The sequence below is a fragment of the Eurytemora carolleeae genome, unplaced genomic scaffold (genome assembly GCF_000591075.1).
Source record: "Eurytemora carolleeae unplaced genomic scaffold, Eaff_2.0 scaffold197, whole genome shotgun sequence".
In the NCBI taxonomy this organism is placed as follows: Eukaryota; Metazoa; Arthropoda; class Copepoda; order Calanoida; family Temoridae; genus Eurytemora; species Eurytemora carolleeae.
Window position 1 is genome coordinate 275,225 of NW_019396181.1, and position 21,747 is coordinate 296,971.

A 21,747-nucleotide genomic window follows, 5' to 3' on the forward strand; every position below is an offset into this window, starting at 1 on the left:
GGGGGGGGGGGGGGGCACATATTTGAGTGGTGTAATAAGATAAACTAAGTTGTTTTCTTATTCAAAAAATAGGGATATTAAGATTATTTTGAGTATTTTAAAGTAGACGAACACGAAACAATTAGTTGCCAATAATTTATTTTAAAATGTGTGTGGTGAGAAGATAAATTTAGTGAGGCTTGTTTTAAATGAAACTTTTTTGGTTGCAATTTTTCTTTTTATTCCTATAATTAAACATTTTGAACATTTGTTATTAGAGGAACTGTACGCGTAATTTCAAGTGACCATCCATGCAAAGATTTTCAAAGAAAGTTATCTATACATCTATACATTTGTCTTTCTTTCTATCCATCTATCTTTTTAAATCTATCAATCTATCTATCTATCCATCTGTTTATTTAAGACATTTTCTAAGTGAATCAGGAAATTACAGTTTCCGACCCCGGACTCAAGTTTACACACTCATTCTACTTTCATACATAAACCCAGCACCCATCTGTAATCTGTTATCTGAAATCTGTAATCTGTAATCTGTAATCTGAAATCTGAAATCTGTAATTTGTAATTTGTAATTTATAATCTGTAATCTGTAATCTGTAATCTGTAATCCCTAATCTGTAATCTGTAATCTGTAATCTGTAATCTGTAATCTGTAATCTGTAATCTGTAATCTGTAATCTGTGATCTGTAATCTGTAATCTGTAATCTGTATTATCAACCCCGGTCCTAAAAATTCCCTTGAATTGGTTCAAGTTGATCTAGCTGTTAACCTCGTGTATAGTACTGCTGGATCAAAATACCCCACTTCTACAGTTTTCATATCGTCCCCCCCCCTTCATACATTTCCCCCATCTCATTATACATAATTGAGAGACTGGCATAATTTCCCCGGGGGTTTACCTACAAACCAGCTGAGGTGGGGGAATTTAAACCAAATACCACAAAAGCCTTATTTCTCAAATGAGGGACTTTATTTTAAAGAAAGAAACTTGCTGACGACATTTTTAATGTTGAATAAATGTGGTTCATTTATCTATATTCATACTTTGCTTGGGTATCTGTTTTTTTGTTAAGGTGTTTGTTCGTTTGTATCCAAATAAACGTCAAAACGGCTGAACCAATCGGGCCGTATTTTTTTTTGTGGGACCTCGCTAGACCCGAGGTAAGATTTATGAACGATTGATTTTTCAAAAATTCAATTTTTAAAAATTGTGAAAATCCACGACATTTTTTTTATAAAATCCGCAAAATTTGTTATTGTTTTTCTTTTTGTTTTACAATGTATACAAAGAGACTATGTTCACAATTGAAATAGAAGATGGGCTCGAGCATCGAAGCGTTCTAAAAAAACTCCTTTGAAATAAATATGTCTTCGAAGTTCGAATCTGGATAGTTTACTAAAGAATCAGTTCGGGAAAATAAATAGAATTTAATTCAAAACACAAATAAATCAATATTTTAATTTAATTTTTTAAAATCTTTCTCAAAAGATTGTGTTGCGATTTTCTCACTCTATACTTATAGAGTGAGAACCTTGGAAATGATTCTAAAGTTTTTTAAGGCTTAAAAAAATACAAATTTTTTCTGAGGTTTCATAAATATAGAATCGAATTTTAAATTTCGCTTCAAATATTTGTTGTCCCAATCCAAGTTCACGCTTTTGACTTTTTGATAGTATTTCTTTTATGCAAACATTGATATAATACAACTATGATATTTTTCTGTAAATCATGGGGCTGTAGTGGCAGGTTTGTTTAATAACGGTAACTGAAAACCTTTGTCTGATCTTAGATAGATGAGATATTCTTATTTTTCTAGCTATGAAAAAGAAAGACAACAAGTATAATTATCAGAATTTAACATTATCTTGGTAGAAAAACAGTGATATCTCCGCATTTTTTACTCAGACAAAGGCTTTGAGGGTATCGTTGTAAATCGAACATTACGTCTACAATCACTTTAATGGTCTTAAATGTTTAATAAAGCTGCGAGAAAAATAAAAACACATCTTTACAAAATAGATTGAGAAGAATTATAGAAAACAATATGTTAAGAAAACTTTATTAAATCTAAAATCTCAAACCACAAGTAGACGTAATTTCATGTGACTCTCCATTAAAAGAGTGACATGTGCGACACCATACAACTACCTGGATAACAATGAGGATGATATCTTCGTTTTAATATCTGAAAAAGTATGTGTTTTTTGAATACCCTGCATTGTTTCTAATTTCCTTGATCAGACAAGTGAATTGTCAATATGACATCACTTTATTTATGGAGGGTCACTTGAAATTCCGTATTCCGTCCCTTTAAGACCTATAAAATGTTATAGTAAGCTAGAGAGCCATAAATAGTTAGAAGAACTTGTCAAACATTTTTCTGTTTGAAATTCAATATTCCTGTTCACGGTTCAGCGGCCATATTCTGTAATTCTACATAACTTTAAAGTTGCGCCTCATCTATATTATACATTTTACAGGGACTAGAAATCAGTGATGCTTTGCACCCCATTTTGTAAAAATACAATAAGACCCATAAAACTGTGGAAAAGGAAGATATTATTTAAGCATGGATCCGCATGCACTCTGCAAATTTGCTGTGTTTAATGTTTATTGGACAAATTACAGTCATTTACCCGGAGTCTAACGTTCAGTCATTTTCATATTCCACAGTTTTATGGATCTCACTATAGGACGAACGGTAATTATGAATTCATTGTCTAGATGACATGAAGAACTTTTTTTTTTACTTTTTGCACAGTTTTTTTTTTACCTCGGGGGTCGGAGAAAAGAACTATTTTACTTTTTTGGTTTGAAAAAGAACTCTTAATTTTGACTAACTTCGATGGGCTCATATAGTAAAAAAATATAAAAATGTTTTTTCAATTATTTGCATGTAATATCTGGACCCATGATGTCCTATCCTAAAAGAATAGTTTTCTTTATCTCCATGCAGCTTTTGTTTAAACATGTTTACACAAATACCCCCCAGGTTTAAAATGTTAACAAGAATACCTTTAGGTTTAAAATAAAGTTTTCTTCTGTGTTCTCCTATTTAGGTTATCTTGTAAACTTGGGACATTCTTAAATAAACATTCTTCTTAGTTCTGTTTTGATATATATATATATATATACTTGGATTCGGTGGGGCTTCGCGCCTGGTACTGGTATTTAATTGATCATTTATGTCACTTATGTCAATGGCCATGTGACATGTGTCATGTCTCAAAGTAAGCATGGGCTTGGTTTAGGCATTTAGACGTTTTCATCGAGAGCAAACCAACAAAAAACAGTTCTTCTTTTCAAAAATGCAGTTTCTTTTTTTGAATATTTTAAAATGGGAAAATACCGCAAGTTTACAAAACAAAACAAACTCAAAATATTTCTACTTTTTTTTTTTAGGTAAAATAAATAACAAATAGACTTTGAACATAAAAATAAAGATATTTTTAAATCTTGTGGGCAATCTTTAGAAGGGGGGTTGGCCTTGGGGGGAAGTTTGATAGGAAATCAATCAGAGGGGGGGGGATTCCAGGGATTATGTCATTTCCAAAATATATCCAGAGGTTTAAAGTTTCCGATTACGTGGGTTTTCAATTATCTTTCTCTATTATTTTTTGGGGATACATAACATACTGGGGTTGCACAGGATAGATGGTTACAAGAGGTACAGGGGATACAGACAAGGGATACATGGGATAAGGGGATACAGGGGATACAGGAGATACAGGAGATACAGGAGATACAGGAGATACAGGAGATACAGGAGATACAGGGGATACAGGAGATACAGGGGATACAGTGGATACAGGGGATATAGGGGATACAGGGGATACATGGGATACAGGTGATATAGGGGATACAAGGGATACATAGGATACAGGGGATACAGGAGATACAGGAGATACAGGGGAAACAGGGGATACAGGGGATACAGGGGATACAGGGGATAAAGGGGATACAGGGGATATAAGGATACATAGGATACAGGGGATACAGAAAATACAGGGAATACAGGGAATACAGGGGATATAGGGGATACGGGAATACAGGGAATACAGGGGACACAGATACATATAATGCAATTCCCCGTCACCTTTTCCTTGTTCTCAGTTAGTACTTTAAACCAGAACTATTTATCCTAAACCACAATCTTCAACCAAACAACATTAGTTTTATTTTTTATTTACTTCGTTCACTCCTTTCTAAGGGAAGGTTATAGGTACATTTTATTCTAGATTTTTATAATATTTCTTCTTCTTTCCAAGGGATCCAAATTTTCCTTATATTCTATGTTTCTATGTTACCCCTTTTATTCCTGGGTGTCCATACCCCCATTTTATTTCAGGGTTTCCGTATTCCCATCTATTCTAGGGTTTCCAGGGTTTCCATATTGCCTCTTATTCTATGGTTTCCATATTGCCTTCTTTTCCAGGGTTTCCATATTTCCTTCTATTCCAGGGTTTCCATATTCCCCTTCTATTCCAGGGTTTCCCTATTTCCCTCTATTTCATGGTTTCTATATTCCCCTCTATTCCAGGGTTTCCATATTTCCCTTCTATTCCAGGGTTTCCCTATTCCCTTCTATTTCATGGTTTCTATGTATCCATCCTAATACTGACTCCTCCCTTTGTACCTTGTATGGTTGTCCAATATCTTGATAAAGCCAGTATTAGCATAAAAATCACCTTCTACCATTATTTATTCATGAATTTAAATTGTTTAAAGATGTATTCTAGTGTTAAACCTGGTGTCTCGAAATTTAAATCATAACTACAATATGAGTCGATGACAACTGAAAATATCCCGTGAAGCCGAAATTTTAGATAACCTAATGAATTCAAAGAAAATAGAAAACAAATATTCTAAATCTTTTCAGACACCCTAAGAAGGATAGGAACGCTTGCATGTAGATTAAAATGATTGTAAATTATAGATCTTGCTAGTTTTCCAGCTTGTCCCACTTAGCTTGAAGAAATATATGGAAGGGGGTCTGAAAAAGGCTTTCATGAGTATCTTTACTCAGTTCCAAATTAGGAATTCAATTTATTCTCTCTAACTTGTGACGATCTTTGAAAATATTTCTTTTAAATAATTAAACAGACATAAAATTTTTCCAACCCGAACCAAATCAATCCATGTTTTGTTTAGCATCAGTAAGTCAAAGCACACGGCGTTGTGACACTTCAAAGTCGACCCAGTCTTAAAAGTTTGGAATTTAAAAACACTTATTAGATATTTTGATTTACACTGTTGTACCCTAATGGGTTTGCTTTTAAGTTATGACACCATATATAGCCGCGGTGCAATTAACAGATTTGGTAGTTCTATATTCAAGCACTCTGGGTTATAATCTTAAACCCTTTGATTTATATTTTACTGTAATATTAACCTGGAGTTTAGGATAATCTGATGGAGCTTCGTAACCAAATTAATCTGATGTATGTTCCATACCATAACTAGATTATAGAATTTTAATTTGTCTCAGCATTAGATTAAACACTTTTTGCATTTTCTGTTCTAAACCTTTGAAAAGTCAAAATTGAAATTAATGCAAAGCCCGGACAAAAAACTGATTTTATAATTTCAGGTGACCCTCCATTAAATGAGGGACATGCCCAATTCACAACGGTACCCTTTAAACTCGCTTTTATTATCATAGATCGTTCCTAACATGTCACTATTGTAGAGAAGAACTCGCTATTAAACATGATCAGTTTGTAGAAAGAAAAACAGGGATAACTCTATCAATTTTGCTAATACAAAAGGTTGCAAGGAACAGTTGTGTATCGGACATGAATGTAGGGTCAAATGGAATTACGCCAACAGAAATCAAATCTATTTAATAACTGAACCTTAATTATATATTTCGCATCCTTCAAAAAATAATAATTTTGTTTGTTATTAAAAGTTTATTTAATAATACTTGATATGTTATATAGTTATTACTTTCAATAAAATTATTACTTCAAATTAATGATACAAAAAATGTTTAATTAAATGTACTCATCAAAAAAGAGGCGCAATGACCTTTTTAAAACCCTTTTCGTTTCATATTAAAGTTACAAAATAATAATATGAAAAATGAATTAAATCATAGGTTCTAGACATTCAAATCATCAAAATGTGCCCGATAACGTTTTAGCTTTAAAATCACAGCCAAGAATAATGAAAAAAATTACGAATTAAAGAAGAGACAAAGTGTAGGAGGCTAATTTCGAGGAAAAGGAATTGAGTCTTTGCCACAGATTCTGATTTCTAATCCCTATATCCGTCCGTACAGCCCAATGTCGTAAACCTTAGATATTTCAAGCCATGAATTTTGTTAGATTACTTTAATGAAAGTTTGAAATATAAAAGGTTTACACACCGATCAGGCTGCAAAGATATAGGGATTAGAAAATTTGAAATTATAAATTAGAAATTGTGTTTGTGGCAACTGAATTCCTTTGACAGTACGAATGTTGTTCTTGAAGGGACTGAATATGTACATTCTAGTGACCCTTTATTTATAGAGTCTGTTTCACAAAATTAACGTTTAAACTTTTGTCTCATCAATGACGGCTGAGAAATCCATATTTTCCCCACTTAAAATGGGATGCAGACAATACCGGGAATCTAGCGTGTACACTAGTGTACAGTGTGAACTCTGGAAATGATTTTACATATTTCAGGAAAATTAAAAGACACGTAACTCTACAAATAGAATAGTGTCACTTGAATTAACGTCGACGTTCTATGATATAATTTGGGGATCTTTAATTCTTAAACATATTCAAACAAGGTAATACATCGATCATGAAATTTGACACATTTTTCACACTTTTTTCACATTTAAAATAATTGTTACCTTTTTGGAAATCCGCGTAATGCTTAATTTTTACTACAGTAAAGCAATATTATATTAAGCATGAAGATTTTTTGTGTATTTTTAAATAGGGTAACAATCAATTTAAGTCTATAATAAACACCATTTTTTAAAAACAGAAATTTCAAGGCATTTATTTAACTAATAAACCCATGCTTTGTTTAGCTGTTAAATGCAATTTATTATCGAAACGGCACAGTGGTTTTAAAGGCATTTGACTAGAATTCATAACTTAAATTTTGTGCGCTAGATATCTTAACTTTTTTCTTGTGCGTTTTCATCTTTATTGTTCAAAGAAATTTTTGATTATTTTTCTTGCCAAAAAGCATAATTATGTAGATACTTAGTTTTAAACATTGTACATCTAAAGATTTTTATAGAATTTTATTCTTGACTAGCTCAGCTGATTGGGAGCACAGTTTGACTAGCTCCATCAAGAGGGAGCATAGCTTGAATAGCTCCGACTAATGGGAGCAAAGCTTGACCAGTTCCGACTAATGGGAGCATAGCTTGACTAGCTCCGACTAATGGGAGCATAGCTTGACTTACTCCGATCAATGGGACCACAGCTTGACTAGCTCCAACCAATGGGAACACATCTTGACCAGCCCAAACCAATGGGGGCACATCTTGACCAGCCCAAACCAATGGGGGCACAGCTTGACTAGTTCTGAGATAATGAGATAACTGGGATATGTTTACTAGATATGGTTTCATATTTCCATTGTTTTTGATTCACATAAAAGTATTTTTCTTCACTTTAAAAGTTTATTTGTTTTCATCTTTCACGCTCGTACATTTCCTAAAACATATTTGATTAACATTAATGCTAAGTTCGAAAACATAAAAAATGTATAAGTCTTAATGTTTTCCGATGATTTATAATGTTTCACTTAACAGGACACACAGTTTTCTTTTTTACCTTGACTTAAGTATTTGACAGGATGCTTTTTACCACCCTGTTGCGTCTCTAAAGATAGATTTCCTCCTGATCAATAAAATATTTTCATCAAAAAAACTGAGAAAAAAATAAAATTGATGTTTTTCTTGCAATGGACTAAAAAGATATTGCTAAAACTCAACTACCAAATCTTTTCATCAGAAGTACCGTTCCGTCATCTTTTAATATGTTTTCTTTGTAACCTTAGAAATATGCTTCCATCCCCCTCTCCCCCTCATCCATCACCCCCCCCTAAACCTTGGATGTTCTAAATTCTAAAACTATAGAGTATATAGAGCCTGTTTCTAAACCTTTCATTTCCTCTGAGCTCCTGATTAATCTTTATAAAAGTCCCCGTTCTAAAGATGAAATTAATTTTCCTTTGTTGTTAGTCCATTTAATCCGAGGAGAATCTTTGGTAGCTGTTGGAGGAAATTCCAGGGCCCCTGAGGTGGAGTATTCCAGGGCCCCTGGCTGGTGGAAATCCAGAGCGCGTGTGTGTCCAAGTGCCGCGTAGTGTTCCGAGGGGTTTTCATAAATGTCGGACATGTAGGCAGAGGAGTTTGCGTCGTAGCCTAGTGTTTCCTAAACAAATTTCAATTAAAATAAAAACCTCAATACTATAAAAAGATTAAACATTGTTAGGAGAAACCATAATATTTGTTTGTAATATCAAACATACTGACATTTGTTAAAAATTTTGGAACAGAATTTCTCCCAAAATTTAACATTCTATTTTATTATTTATAACTAGCTGGCAATGGAAAAAAATGAAAAAAATGAAAAAAATTCAATGGCCAGCTATAGGGAACATTTATACGAATGTCTTGTTTTATTATATAGATTTCGATAACAATTTTAAATGCATTCGGTAAGAATTATATTAGGAACAAAATTTTTGGGTTCTTTTTTCATACATTTTTATATTTGCCAAGTTTTAACCCTGTTGTGTGTGAAGATAATACATATTCATGATATGCACTGCAGAGCTAGTGCTTCCTAATGCATAGAACATTGTTATTTGAATCTGTAAATTAAAGGGATTGTTCGCAAAAAATGAAAGGGGTATAAGCTTATGGCGAAAAATAATCGCTACTAATCTTCATTCTATCTGTTGCGTCTATAAGGAAAAAATTGTTGAAACGACTTATACTGAAGAATGTGTAGCATCCATACAAATTCAGAAAGTTGCAATATACGAACGTAAAAAAATCAATCTAATTTTAACAAATCATTCAAATATTATAACCTATAGTCATCAATTGCGTCAAAAAATAATCAAAGACTTTAGGTTGTAATATCTGAATGATTTGTTTAAAAATAAATCGATAATTTTACGATACAAGTTGTATATTGCAACTTTCTGAATTTGTATGGACGCTACATTCTTCAGTTTATGTCGTTTTAAACAATTTTCTCCTTATAGGCGCAACAGATAGAAGTAAGATTAGTAGCGATCAAAAGCGATTATTTTTCGCTGTTCGCCTATACCCCCTTTCATTTTTCCCGAACACTCCCTTTAATGGGAGAATCTTATTCAGAATAATTAAGTAGATACCCAATTTATTCCTTGCTAAATTATTGACTTTGTGACATAAACTAAGATTGGAACATTATTTATCTTTCAACATTGATCCACGGGGAAATTACCTGGAATGGCGATGTGGTGAGATAGGATTCCATGGGATTATCAACCATATTTATTTGACCCCACGTCGAGTTTTTTGACTGATTCCCAGCATGCTTTGAGATAAGGGGAGACTGATTCCCAGGATGGGAAGTTAGTTGGTGATCTGTATTATTTGACATGAGAACATTCTGAAAATGGTATTAGTCAATTTATGTCAAGTAAATCCATTGACTTTCCTCTCATATTATGTATTTATTATTTCATAATCAAAAAATGTCCAATACAATTCTAAAGATCTAGCTGTTTTTGGTAAAATTCTGCAAGGAAAAAGAAAATATGAAGTGTGAAATATCTGCAGTAATTAACAGCTAATGAGAGCTGACAATCCAGAATGCAGAAAAACACAAATTTCCAACAAACAGATTTTTTTAATGAATTGAAAAAGAAATTCCAAAGTTTTACATTCTTATTTTTTTTAAAAACTTTTTCAGAAAATTTTTAAAGTTAAGATCAAAATCAATATTTATTTGGAACAGGTTTCATTGAAATTCTATTCTGAATAAAATATTTGGAAATATTTCAATTTTCTAAATTTAATTTTCAAATTCTAAAATCTGATATTACACAATCAAAAAGTAAAAATTTTATAAAGGTTCTCCACTTACTTTATTCCAGGCTGATTTATTGCCCCTGGGGGTCCTTAGGGATGCTTCTGAATCACTTGGGGGATAGTCAGGAGGTGGTGGGAACATTTCACTCCAATTTGGTATATAAACTCCACTACAAACATTAACAATAAGTAGAGAAAGGCACGCTCTTTCTTTTGAAAATCGTTTGTTCCGCGTTCAACAAGATTGTATAAGATTTAATTAGCATTATCGTTTAGGTTAGTTAAATATGTTAAATATGTTAAATATATAAATATGTTAAATATGTTAAATAGGTTAAATATCTTAAATATCTTAAATATCTTATATGTCTTAAATATCTTATATATCTTAAATATCTTAAATATCTTAAATACTAACCAAATCAAATAAGATTATTCACACAACTCAGTACCAGAAAAGTTAGTAGATTTTAATTTTTATTTCGCTCAACTTTTTTTCGAGTTCGTAATTTCCTTAAATTGCTCCTTTCAAAGGAAAAACGCCAGAAAGGTCAAAAATCGTTGTTTACAAAAAGTTTTCCTCTTCAGCTAGATTTAGTAATGTTTCATGTTAACATGATGTATACAACTCTACCTGCCACTGCTGGGTTTACTATTAATCGAGCTGCCCCCACTGGAAGAACTGGTTTTGTATGCAAACTGGTTTCCTTCTGGGTATTCAGGATGCAGGTACGGATCCTGAAAATCAAAATGGGTTTAAAGAGACTGTATGCGTAAGTTCAAGTAAATTTCCATTTGTAGAATGGCTTGTCCTATTCACAAAAGTATCCTGTAAAGTGTTCACTGATTATTCATATCAATTTACTAAAATGCTAGAAATTGTTTAAGTTTTAGTTTGCAAGCTGTTTGTTCAAGAAATGGTAAGGTGGGGGTCCTAAAAATAAAAATGGTTTAATCTAGAAAAAGATTAATCTAAAGTTAATCAAAAGTTAATTAAATAAAAGAAGTAGTGTTTACACAAGAATCCATTTAGATAAAAAGATGAATTGAATTGTGCAGGTTCACCTACTTAGAAATTATAAACTTTAACATTATCATCATTATTATTCTAATTATTATTGTTATCATAAAAATTATTATTATTAATATTATTACTATTGTTATTACTATTATTGTTATTATTATTATTATTAATATCATTATTATTATTATCATTATTATTATTATTATTATTATTATTATTATAATTATTATTACTATTACTATTATTATCATTATTATTATTATCATTATTATAATTACTATTATTATTGATGGTAATAGATCAATTGTGTTCATTCAAGAATAGGATAATGTTTTTTTTTCAAAACGGATATTTATCTTTGGGCGTTACTTCCCTGAATTTTGGCAAACACGCAAAAACTAAACATTACACCATTTGTTAGTCAAATATTGACATTATTAGAAATAGCTAATATGCATGTTAATATTTATATTTTGCTTCGTAGAAAAACATATAGGCTAAACAATTTATAAATGAAACTTGACCAATAGAACACGTTAATCCTGCAGTACGTAAGGGAAAAATATTACTTTTGTATAAAAAAAAATAAAATTGACCTGAGATGGAATTTAAAGAATTTGAACCTTGGTTTAAATCCGCCAAAACCCGATTTAAATTTAGCGCCGGCTTAAATCTTGAAACATTTGATACAATTTTAAGTGGAACCAACCATATTTAAGCCGCGGCTTAAATTTAAACCGCCGCTCAAATTCTTTAAATTCGGCCAATGTTTTATTAAATCCGCAAAACTTCTGTGATATATCCTCAAATCATTTAAAATAAAGATTGCAACCGTAGATACCGGAAACAATATAAAATATTGTCTTTGAAAACAAACAACAGTTTTTATTTCTCTGAAAGGGACATTTCTGTCATAGTTTATTTCAACTCCGGTTCGTCTGACCAAGAGTATGTATATTTAAACTTTATATTTTGAATGTTGTGTTTTAAATAAGCATTTAAACTGATTTATTGCGGTATATTGAATGATTTTACATTAATAATTAAAATATTATTCTTTTTTTGCCCAAGTTTTTGAAGTTTTTCAAAAATAACCGAAATAAAAAAATGTTTTTACCTGTTTTTCATATCTATTCTGCATTGGTATACATGTAGTAGCGTAGGGTTCAGGATCCTACATAATAAATCAAATAAAACCTATTAGACACAGTAAACACAAGCTAAAATGTACAATGCACTAGGTTTAAAATAAATATGGGTGTGTTAGTACGGTAAAACCAAATGCACAGGAGTTGCGAAACTTAACCGGTCTTGATAATTGATGTATAATTTTCATAGCTGAATTCATTTTTTTACCCATCAGGAAGACTGCAAAGACAGTTCAATAAGCCAAAAATTTTTCAAAGCCATCAAATATTAGCAAAGGTTCCGTCCCCAAAGGAGCCTGTCCTTTTGGGCCGGAGTTTTCTTCTCTTTAGGGTTCTGTCAATAAGCGAGAGACAATGATCTATTCTGATTTCTGATAGACCTGGAAAGTACGGGCTTTACATACAAACAAGCAAATATTAACTCATAAAAACACTTATCTGTGGAGCGATCAAGATGATATATTACAGGAACTAACCTGATATTGATTATGAGAGTGTGATGTTCCAGCAAAAGTAGAAAGGTATCCTGCCCCCTCCCCTAGTAGCAACCCCTCCCCCACCTCGGCATAGATAGATCCACCAGGATCCTCCTTGCAATCCATACTCTCCCTGCAACAATAGTTTTAATATCTAATAACATAATTTAATCAAAGGGACTGTAGAAGTATATTCAAGAGACTCTCCATTTATAGAATGGGCATTTCCAATTCACAACTGTACCCATTAAACCTTAGACCTATCAAAGACGGTAGAAAAATTATTTTTCTCATAGAAAATTGATTTTTAAATGCCAAGGTGTACACTAGTGTACAGTGCAAAAGGCCTTTTTTTAATTCAAAAGAGAATTTTTTTTGTTGCGATTCCCGCGGAAAATAAATAATAATTTCGTTGAATTTAAAACAACTTGCATACAAAATAATTCAAGTGGTTCTTGGGATAAAATACGCATTTCGAAAAGGATTTAGTTTCAGCGAAAAGAAAGTATGACATCATTGATCAGACAAAGCTTTTACAAGTACTTTGCCACTCTACAAATATAGGATCGCATGCAATTACTCCAGCCTCTTTAAAAAAGATAACATTTTCTTTAACATAAATGTTAAAAAATGTGCTTAAATGTAACCTGATAAAACTCTGTTTTTCGAAAGTATTCTGCTCTGCTTGTGTAATCCACAGGTTTTCAGCTCTATAGGATTTTACAGGTTCACCCTCAAACCCCTGAACAACAAAATATAAGAATTGGAATTTAAGAAAAAATTGCTTTTCATAAAAATTTTAATCGGTAAAAATCAATATGTAAAAAATAAATTACTCTCAGCAAACTCTATTTGCAAACTGATGCCTTTGATATACTGAACTAAACATTATGGATAAGAATATTAGATGAGAAATCAATTCCTTTGATATACTGAACTAATTAGATGAGAAATCAATTTCTTTGATATACTGAACTAGACATTATGGATAAGAATATTAGATAAGAAATCAATTCCTTTGATATACTGAACTATAGACATTATGGATAAGAATATTAGATGAGAAATCAATTTGATATACTGAACTAGACATTATGGATAAGAATATTAGATGAGAAATCAATTTGATATACTGAACTAAACATTATGGATAAGAATATTAGATGAGAAATAAATTCCTTTGATATACTGAACTAAACATTATGGATAAGAATATTAGATGAGAAATCAATTTCTTTGAAATACTGAACTAAACATTATGGATAAGAATATTAGATGAGAAATAAATTCCTTTGATATACTGAACTAAACATTATGGATAAGAATATTAGATGAGAATCAGTTCCTTTGATATACTGAACTAAACATTATGGATAAGAATATTAGATGAGAAATCAGTTTCTTTGATATACTGAACTAAACATTATGGATAAGAATATTAGATGAGAAATCAATTCCTTTGATATACTGAACTAAACATTATGGATAAGAATATTAGATGAGAAATCAATTCCTTTGATATACTGAACTAAACATTATGGATAAGAATATTAGATGAGAAATCAATTTCTTTTAGCTTTAAACTAATAATTTGGAAATTTTACTTCAAAGTGAATACATTGTAATGGTTTCATTCGTATCATTAAATTCAGCATTCGAATTTTTTTTACAGAGTTTTGTTTGTGAATGAGGTTTTAATGATTTTCACGTCTTTTTTTTGGTTCTAAAAAATTTAGGAGTCATGACCAAAAATGTTTCCTGATTCTATTTGCATGGCGTTCCCAGATTTATTCTACACATTTCCTAAAGTTTAAAGAATTGCGCAAACACATTGTTAAATTCAATTGTTTTGTTGCAACCATGTGCAAACCTTACAATAAACATTCTCTAAATGCAGATTTTAGAAACTGCATAGCTCTAGTACAACAGAAGAGTGGATTGCTTTTTAAATATATAAATGTGGTAAGCTCTGTATTTGGAATTGTAAAAACTATCAGTTACCCCCCAAAAGGGGTGGGCACTGGGAAAGTTAAACATAAAACTGTTTTTATTGATCTATTTAATTATTTTTAATTAACAGTTTGAGTTCTATTCTTTTTCATCAACCCGAATTGGAGAGATTTATTTTTTTATTTCAAAGTTCCATTTGTTTCATCCGGGCAACTGATTGTTCTGCACATAACAACGTAAAGGAATTGAGTCTTTGCCACAAACTCTGATTTTCTAATCCCTATATCTTTGCAACTTAATGTCGTAGACCTTTGATATTTAAAACTATTAATATTGTTTGATCAAATAATCTAAGTTGGAAATATAAAAGGTTTACACCGTCAGGTTGCAAAGATATGGAGATTAGAAAAATTAGGATTTGTGTCCAAGACTCAATTCCTTTTTTCAAAGAACTCTGTAGTTTTGCATACAAGCAATGTAAATACTCGCATATTTTAAACAAAGAATTCTGCTAGAATAAATAGGTAAAAGTATGAAAGATCAAAAGTTTACAACACAAGATTGCAATGATATAGGGATTATAAATTTTGAATTTTAGTAGAGTTATCAGTTCCGGTTCGTATTATCAGCTCACACAAGTTTAAGAGTTTTCAGTCATCATTTCCCAAAAATCCCATTTTAGAGTTATGAACGATCAAATATAGTTTGGGACACCATGTCTTAAGTTACCTTGATACATTGATGGTCCTGTCCCCTCCTATTGGTCTGCATCTGACTAGTTACCTTGATACAATGATGGTCCTGTCCCTTCCTGTTGGTCTGCATCATCTGCCTAGTTACCTTGATACATTGATGGTCCTGTCCCTTCCTGTTGGTCTGCATCTGCCTATAGACGATGAGCATGATGAACAGGACAACCAGGACAAACAGGATTCCACTGATCAGAGCAATGAACCAGGTCTGAGCACCTAGATATACAACAACAACAATTAGATAATTTTATATTTTCATATTCAACTATATATAATACAGTGAGACCCATAAACAGTGGGGTAGGAAGACGTCTGATAAACTCAGTAATTATAATTATAAAAACATTGTTATAAATAATTTGAATTATCCAATAATCTTTAAACTAAGTTGATTTAAAACCTGCTGGCATGAAATGAGCCTTTATAGCAAAATCAAATGTGTATTCTTCCACAGTTTTTTGTGTCTCACTGTACTAGAGCCGAGTATATGATAATATGCTGAAAATTTATTGCCATTATAAAAAATCTTTAACTGAAGGATAACTGGTCCTCTAATGATACATGACGGAAAATAGGAAATGGAAAAGCTTGAATGAATGAACATGAAATTGATCCAATTCAGAAAACTGTTTAAATATACATCAGCTCTCAATTGCAGAATAAATTTTTAATTACTCTTTTATGCTCAAATGGTTTAATCATTAATTCTCTTTTACATTTATTTAATCATTTCTGTATTATTTTTAACAACAAGGAAGCCGAGATTCATCAAAAACAGAACGGCTTTCATCTGTTCCAGACCTACCTATAGATCTTTAAGCTAAGTTCCATATCCGTCCCAGACCTACCTAGATCTTCAAGCTTGGTTCTATATCCGTTCCAGCCCAGCGTAGTTCTTCAATCTGGGTTCCATATTCGTTCCAGACCTACCTAGATCTTCAAGCTGGGTTCCATATTCGTTTAAGACCTACCTAGATCTTCAAGCTGGGTTCCATATCCGTTTAAGACCTACTTAGAACTTCAAGCTGGATTCTATATCCGTTCCAGACCTACCTAGATCTTCAAGCTTGGTTCTATATCCGTCCCAGACCTACCTAGATCTTCAAGCTGGGTTCCATATCCGTTCCAGACCTACCTAGATCTTCAAGCTAAGTTCCATATCCGACCCAGGCCTACCTAGATCTTCAAGCTGGATTCCATACCTGTTCCAGACATACCTAGATCTTCAAGCTGGGTTCCATATCCGTTCCAGACCTACCTAGATCTTCAAGCTAAGTTCCATATCTGTCCCAGACCTACCTAGATCTTCAAGCTGGATTCCATACCTGTTCCAGACCTACCTAGATCTTCAAGCTGGATTCTATATCCTTTCAAGACCTACCTAGATCTTTAAGCTTGGTTTAATATCCATTCCAGACCTACCTAGTTCCTCAAACTAGGTTCCATATCCGTTCCAGACCTACCTAGATCTTCAAGCTGGGTCCCATATCCGTTCAAGATAGAGTTTAGAGAAGCTGATAGATCAAGGGTAAAGAAGACAGGAGGAGAGGATGGACTAGCTCCCTGAAATTTAAAAATGATTTAATCCTGAAGATTTGTCAATGATAAACAGTTAACTTTTGAGCAGCAAATTAATTGTAATTTGTTTAAGAGATTTTAGATCTAACTTTAAATGACTCTTTATTAAATTCTTATAATTTCCTTCATTGTCTTTGTAGTAAAAATCTCCAAGTGGCCTGAAAGGAGAATCAACCATGGAAAATATTCATTTTTCCGAGAGAGGGATACTTATTCAAACATCATCAGGCAAAGATTTTAAAGGTACCGTTGTTAATCGAACATTCCTTTCATTAAATGTAGGGTCACTTGAAAGTATGCCTAGTGCCTACGCCCTACAGTTCATGTATTGGACTGTTAATGCAATACCTTTTCGATATGATAATTTTTAACATAATTTTAATGATGAAAAAAAAATTATTTACCATGTTTGTATAGGCTACTGCTCTGATGAGATAAACTGTATCCAGTGTAAGGTTAGTTATGAGTAGTGATGTGGAGGTAACAGGAACACGTAGTTCAGCATGAACAGATCTATTCGTCTCAATCTATAAACAAATATTAATAATCATTTCATATGTAGACTAAAAATATATTTTTCTTTAATTTTGCAGCAGTAGTAGCTTCATAATCATTGATGCAAATATAATAAAAGGAACGTAGACCTAATTCAATGTAACCCTCCGAATAGCCAGGCACTATTATGAATCGGACAAGCTACTCTAAAAACGGAGACGAACTTGAACAGTCTCTTGAAAGGGCTGAGTGACCTTGAGTGTATAGAAAAGCAGAACTCCATTTCTATGTTGGGGCGGAGGCGGATTCCATGATATGACAGCAGAACTGGAATTTATTGTCTCCGCCATCAGGTTCCCAGGCGGAGCAGACGGCGTATCCTGGGCGAATAATATATATATACTATTTGTTAGAAATTTTGTGAATGCTCAAACTCTAATTGGTTTAGCCTAATATCTTTGAAACATGATGTCATTGACCTTTGATATTTCAATATTAAAAGTGTACACCATCGGCTGCTAATATCCTATTACATAATAAGAGTTTGAGGCAAGCACTCAGCGACTTTGTGATGGAAGCCAAAGTGTTTTGTATTCTATTTTGCATCAAAAATAAAGATATAAATTCCAATACTCATATCTTTGCAACATAATGTTGTAGACCTTAGATATTTCAAACTATGTTTCAATACTTTAAGTTTATTATCAAATGATTACAACATCAGGTTGCCAAGATATAGGGATTAGAAAATTTAAGTTTGTAACAAAGAGCCAATTCTTTAGTTACCTCAAGAGTCTGAATATCCTTTGAGTTAGAAGGTTGACCCTCAATATTCCTGAAGAAAGGGATCAAGAAGAACTCGTACTTGGTGAACTTCCTCAGGTTGATCACAACATAGTTGTTGGTCACGGAGTCCTTCAGGATCGTGATAATGTTAAACTTCCTCGATCCACCGGACATATCACAGAATCTTGAAAACAAGAAAATCAATTATTAAGTATATGCAGGGACCAAATTCAATAAATTTAAGCTAGGTCGCTGAACTATTTTTTGCCGATTCAAAGTTGAATTACCGATTCATAGATAAAGATTCAAGAGGATTTGAATATGCGATTTAAGATTTGAACCATTGGAAGGTAGTTTAGCGACCTCTCTCATTAGATAATTATGGCCCCAGGCTACATAAAAAAACAATAAAATTCTTTGCGAAATAATCAGAATCAAACTCTTTTCAAGCCAAACAGAACGAGGTTATCTTCTATTTTATTAATATTATGAAGGTGAATACGACATGACCCTCCTCTTTAAGTGGAGTTTTACATGAAAGTACGTCCACAGTTTCTTTAATAAAAAGTTGAGAAAACAAACTATTTATTCTAAAATACTAAGGCTTAGTTTAAAAGGTATACCTGATATAGAATCCTTGAATGTATTCTGTATCTGAGAGTAAATTCCAAGTTATCCTAAACATAAAATTTTTTTTTTATAAAACATCGAGAATAAAATGTTTTGCACTTTATTTAGTATTTTTTTTTCAAAAATCTTTTCGTTACTCTATTTTTCTAAGAAATAAGAAGTATGATGACAGTAATCCGTTTCCTAACCTGACACTGGTTGAGCTGATTGCCTCGAGGTCAACTAGTTCAACCAGCTTACTCAAAAGAACTTCTCGAGCCAACTCTAAATTTTCTTCCCTAAAAAAGAGATTCTATTTTTAAACAAAATCTTTTTAACAAGTTAAAGTTTAAAAGCATTCAGGGCAGTCTTCCCTATACATGATTCTTTTCAAACCACTATTTTATTCGTGATATTAAAATTTCAAAGTTCGCGGATTTTTGTTAACATTGTTGGATTTTTTAAATTCGAAGAAATCTAGGTTTTAAAGCCACAAGTTTTCAATTTAGACCAGCCATAAATAAAAGTTGTGCCTAATCGATTCAGCCTTTTTGGATAAAAACAAACAGACACTCCATTAACCATCCAGAAAGTCAAGTTTATAAAAAGAATCAAAAAAAGAAAAAAATCAAGATGGAATATTAGGGCCCATTGCTATTTCTAATATTTTTATATAAATAAATTCTAAAAGGAAATGTAAAGAACATATTTCTTAATAAACTTTCCAAGTACTGCTGAAAAGAAGCATTTTTCACTATCTTTTCATCCTATTTCTTTTCATAAATTTACATAAAATATTTTGAAGGATTTTAGAGCAAAAGAATGCTCAGCATTTTCTTCATAATCGAGAAACTTTTCCCCTTAGCGAATATTAAATATTCATATGAATCCTGAACAAAAAGTATGAAAGGAAAGAATGTGTAAAATCTTTAACGAACTATTTTGTCATCTCTGAGTCAACATTTGCCCAGTGTGATAAAGTTTAAATTTTATTGCTCAATTTTAAATTATGCTGAACAGTTCAAATTTTACGGAGCCTCTTGAATCTTGATTGAAAGCCCAAAAACATAAAGGATCCAGGGATGAAATCCAAAAACTTATAATTTAGGAATGAAATCCAAAAAACCTAGGATCCAGGGGTGAAATAAAAGAAACCTAGGATCCAGGGGTGAAATAAAAAAAACCTAGGATCCAGGGGTGAAATAAAAAAAACCTAGGATCCAGGGGTGAAATAAAAAACCTAGGATCCAGGGGTGAAATAAAAAAAGCCTAAGATCCAGGGATGAAATAAAAGAAACCTAGGATCCAGGGGTGAAATAAAAAAACCTAGGATCCAGGGGTGAAATAAAAAAAACCTAGGATCCAGGGGTGAAATAATAAAACCTAGGATCCAGGGGTGAAATAAAAAAGCCTAAGATCCAGGGATGAAATAAAAGAAACCTAGGATCCAGGGGTGAAATAAAAAAAAACCTAGGATCCAGGGGTGAAATAAAAAAACCTAGGATCCAGGGGTGAAATAAAAAAGCCTAAGATCCAGGGATGAAATAAAAGAAACCTAGGATCCAGGGGTGAAATAAAAAAAAGCCTAAGATCCAGGGATGAAAGCCCAAAAACATAAAGGATCCAGGAATGAAAGTCCAAAAACATATGATTCAGGGATGAAATCCAAAACCTGGGATCAAGGGGTGAAATCCAAAAAAACCTTGAATCCAGGGATGAACACAAAACAAAGACCTAGGATCCAAAAGTGAAAACAAAACAAAAACCTAGAATCCAGGGGTGAAAACCAAAAACCTATTCTCCAGGGGTGAAAACCAAAAAACCTTTGATTCAGGGTTGAAAGCCAAAAAACCTTTGATTCAGGGTTGAAAGCCAAAAAACTTAAATCCAGAATCTAGAGGCAAAAGCCAAAAATAAACCCCAGGATCCAGGAGTGAAAGGCAAAAGAGCTAGGATCAAGGGTTGTAAGTCTGTATCCCAGGTTCTTTTTGGCTTTTGCTTTTTGATTTCCTAGTTCAAGAACCATATAAAGTGCTTTTAAAAATATAGAAATATCTACTAAATTTTGAACATTTTTAAGGTATATATGTGGATTTAAAGAGGTTATTTGTTTGAATCCAAACCTTCCCCTTTCCTCCCTTTCCACTCCCCTCCCTCCCTTTCCCCCACTTTCCATTTCCCTTGGTTATTAAAAATGTTCTAAACTGGATGGATTGTCAGAAACAAAGAATTGCTGGATCTGAGCTTAGTTATTAACAACAACGGTTGCCAGAATTTCCAATGGGGGAAACTGATTTTCTAGTAATAAAAGAAAATGTTCTTTAATGTAAATGTACACAGGTTGGAACTTTTGAACGGACCAAATCAGTTTAACTCATTTTGGTGACAAAGCTAAACCGATTTGTCATACCTTATGTACATTACCCAAAGTTTATGCCAATTACCGATTGGTTCAATATTGGTTTTATTTGGACCAATTAAAGATTAGTAAATCTAGGAGTGAGTAGATAATGAGCTGAGCTGATTCCATGCCTTCAACATTTCTCAGCTTAGGTCATGGATCTATCATATTTCAGGATCATATCAAAACATGGATCATGGATCTATCATATTTCAGGATCATATCAAAACAAAAATGTTTTTGATAATCTGATCCGGAAAAGTAAATTAAAGCTTTATTTTGTTCTTCATAGGTTTCAAGCTTAAGAGTAGGGAACTTATTTAAGATCAAAATTTTCTATAAGAAACTGAATACTTGTCACAAAGTCGAATTTTCGGATTTTGAAACTTCTCGGATCTTGGCAAGATTCCGGGGACCAGAAATGTGCTTGCTAGCCAGATCGCTTCACACTGGCGTAAGTCGTTTGATATTAAATTTG

The 21,747-nt window shown here is 32.5% G+C and overlaps 1 protein-coding gene across 1 annotated transcript in view; it reads right to left on the reverse strand.

Annotated features, from left to right (window-relative positions):
• Positions 1 to 7,653: 7,653 nt before the first annotated feature.
• The window catches only part of LOC111697402 (roundabout homolog 2), a 63,757-nt gene continuing 49,663 nt past the window's right edge, over positions 7,654 to 21,747 (reverse strand). Inside the window, exons 23-38 of the mRNA XM_023467414.1 lie at positions 19,078 to 19,167; positions 18,883 to 18,936; positions 18,260 to 18,443; positions 17,728 to 17,853; positions 17,383 to 17,505; positions 16,864 to 16,963; positions 15,489 to 15,616; positions 13,346 to 13,440; positions 12,699 to 12,831; positions 12,192 to 12,248; positions 10,685 to 10,788; positions 10,106 to 10,220; positions 9,461 to 9,628; positions 8,191 to 8,395; positions 7,793 to 7,858; positions 7,654 to 7,672 (exon numbers count right to left, since the gene is read on the reverse strand). Coding sequence (XP_023323182.1) covers positions 7,656 to 7,672; positions 7,793 to 7,858; positions 8,191 to 8,395; positions 9,461 to 9,628; positions 10,106 to 10,220; positions 10,685 to 10,788; positions 12,192 to 12,248; positions 12,699 to 12,831; positions 13,346 to 13,440; positions 15,489 to 15,616; positions 16,864 to 16,963; positions 17,383 to 17,505; positions 17,728 to 17,853; positions 18,260 to 18,443; positions 18,883 to 18,936; positions 19,078 to 19,167 — 1,765 coding nt within the window. The 3' untranslated portion in view covers positions 7,654 to 7,655. The remainder of the gene's footprint in view (positions 7,673 to 7,792; positions 7,859 to 8,190; positions 8,396 to 9,460; positions 9,629 to 10,105; positions 10,221 to 10,684; positions 10,789 to 12,191; positions 12,249 to 12,698; positions 12,832 to 13,345; positions 13,441 to 15,488; positions 15,617 to 16,863; positions 16,964 to 17,382; positions 17,506 to 17,727; positions 17,854 to 18,259; positions 18,444 to 18,882; positions 18,937 to 19,077; positions 19,168 to 21,747) is intronic.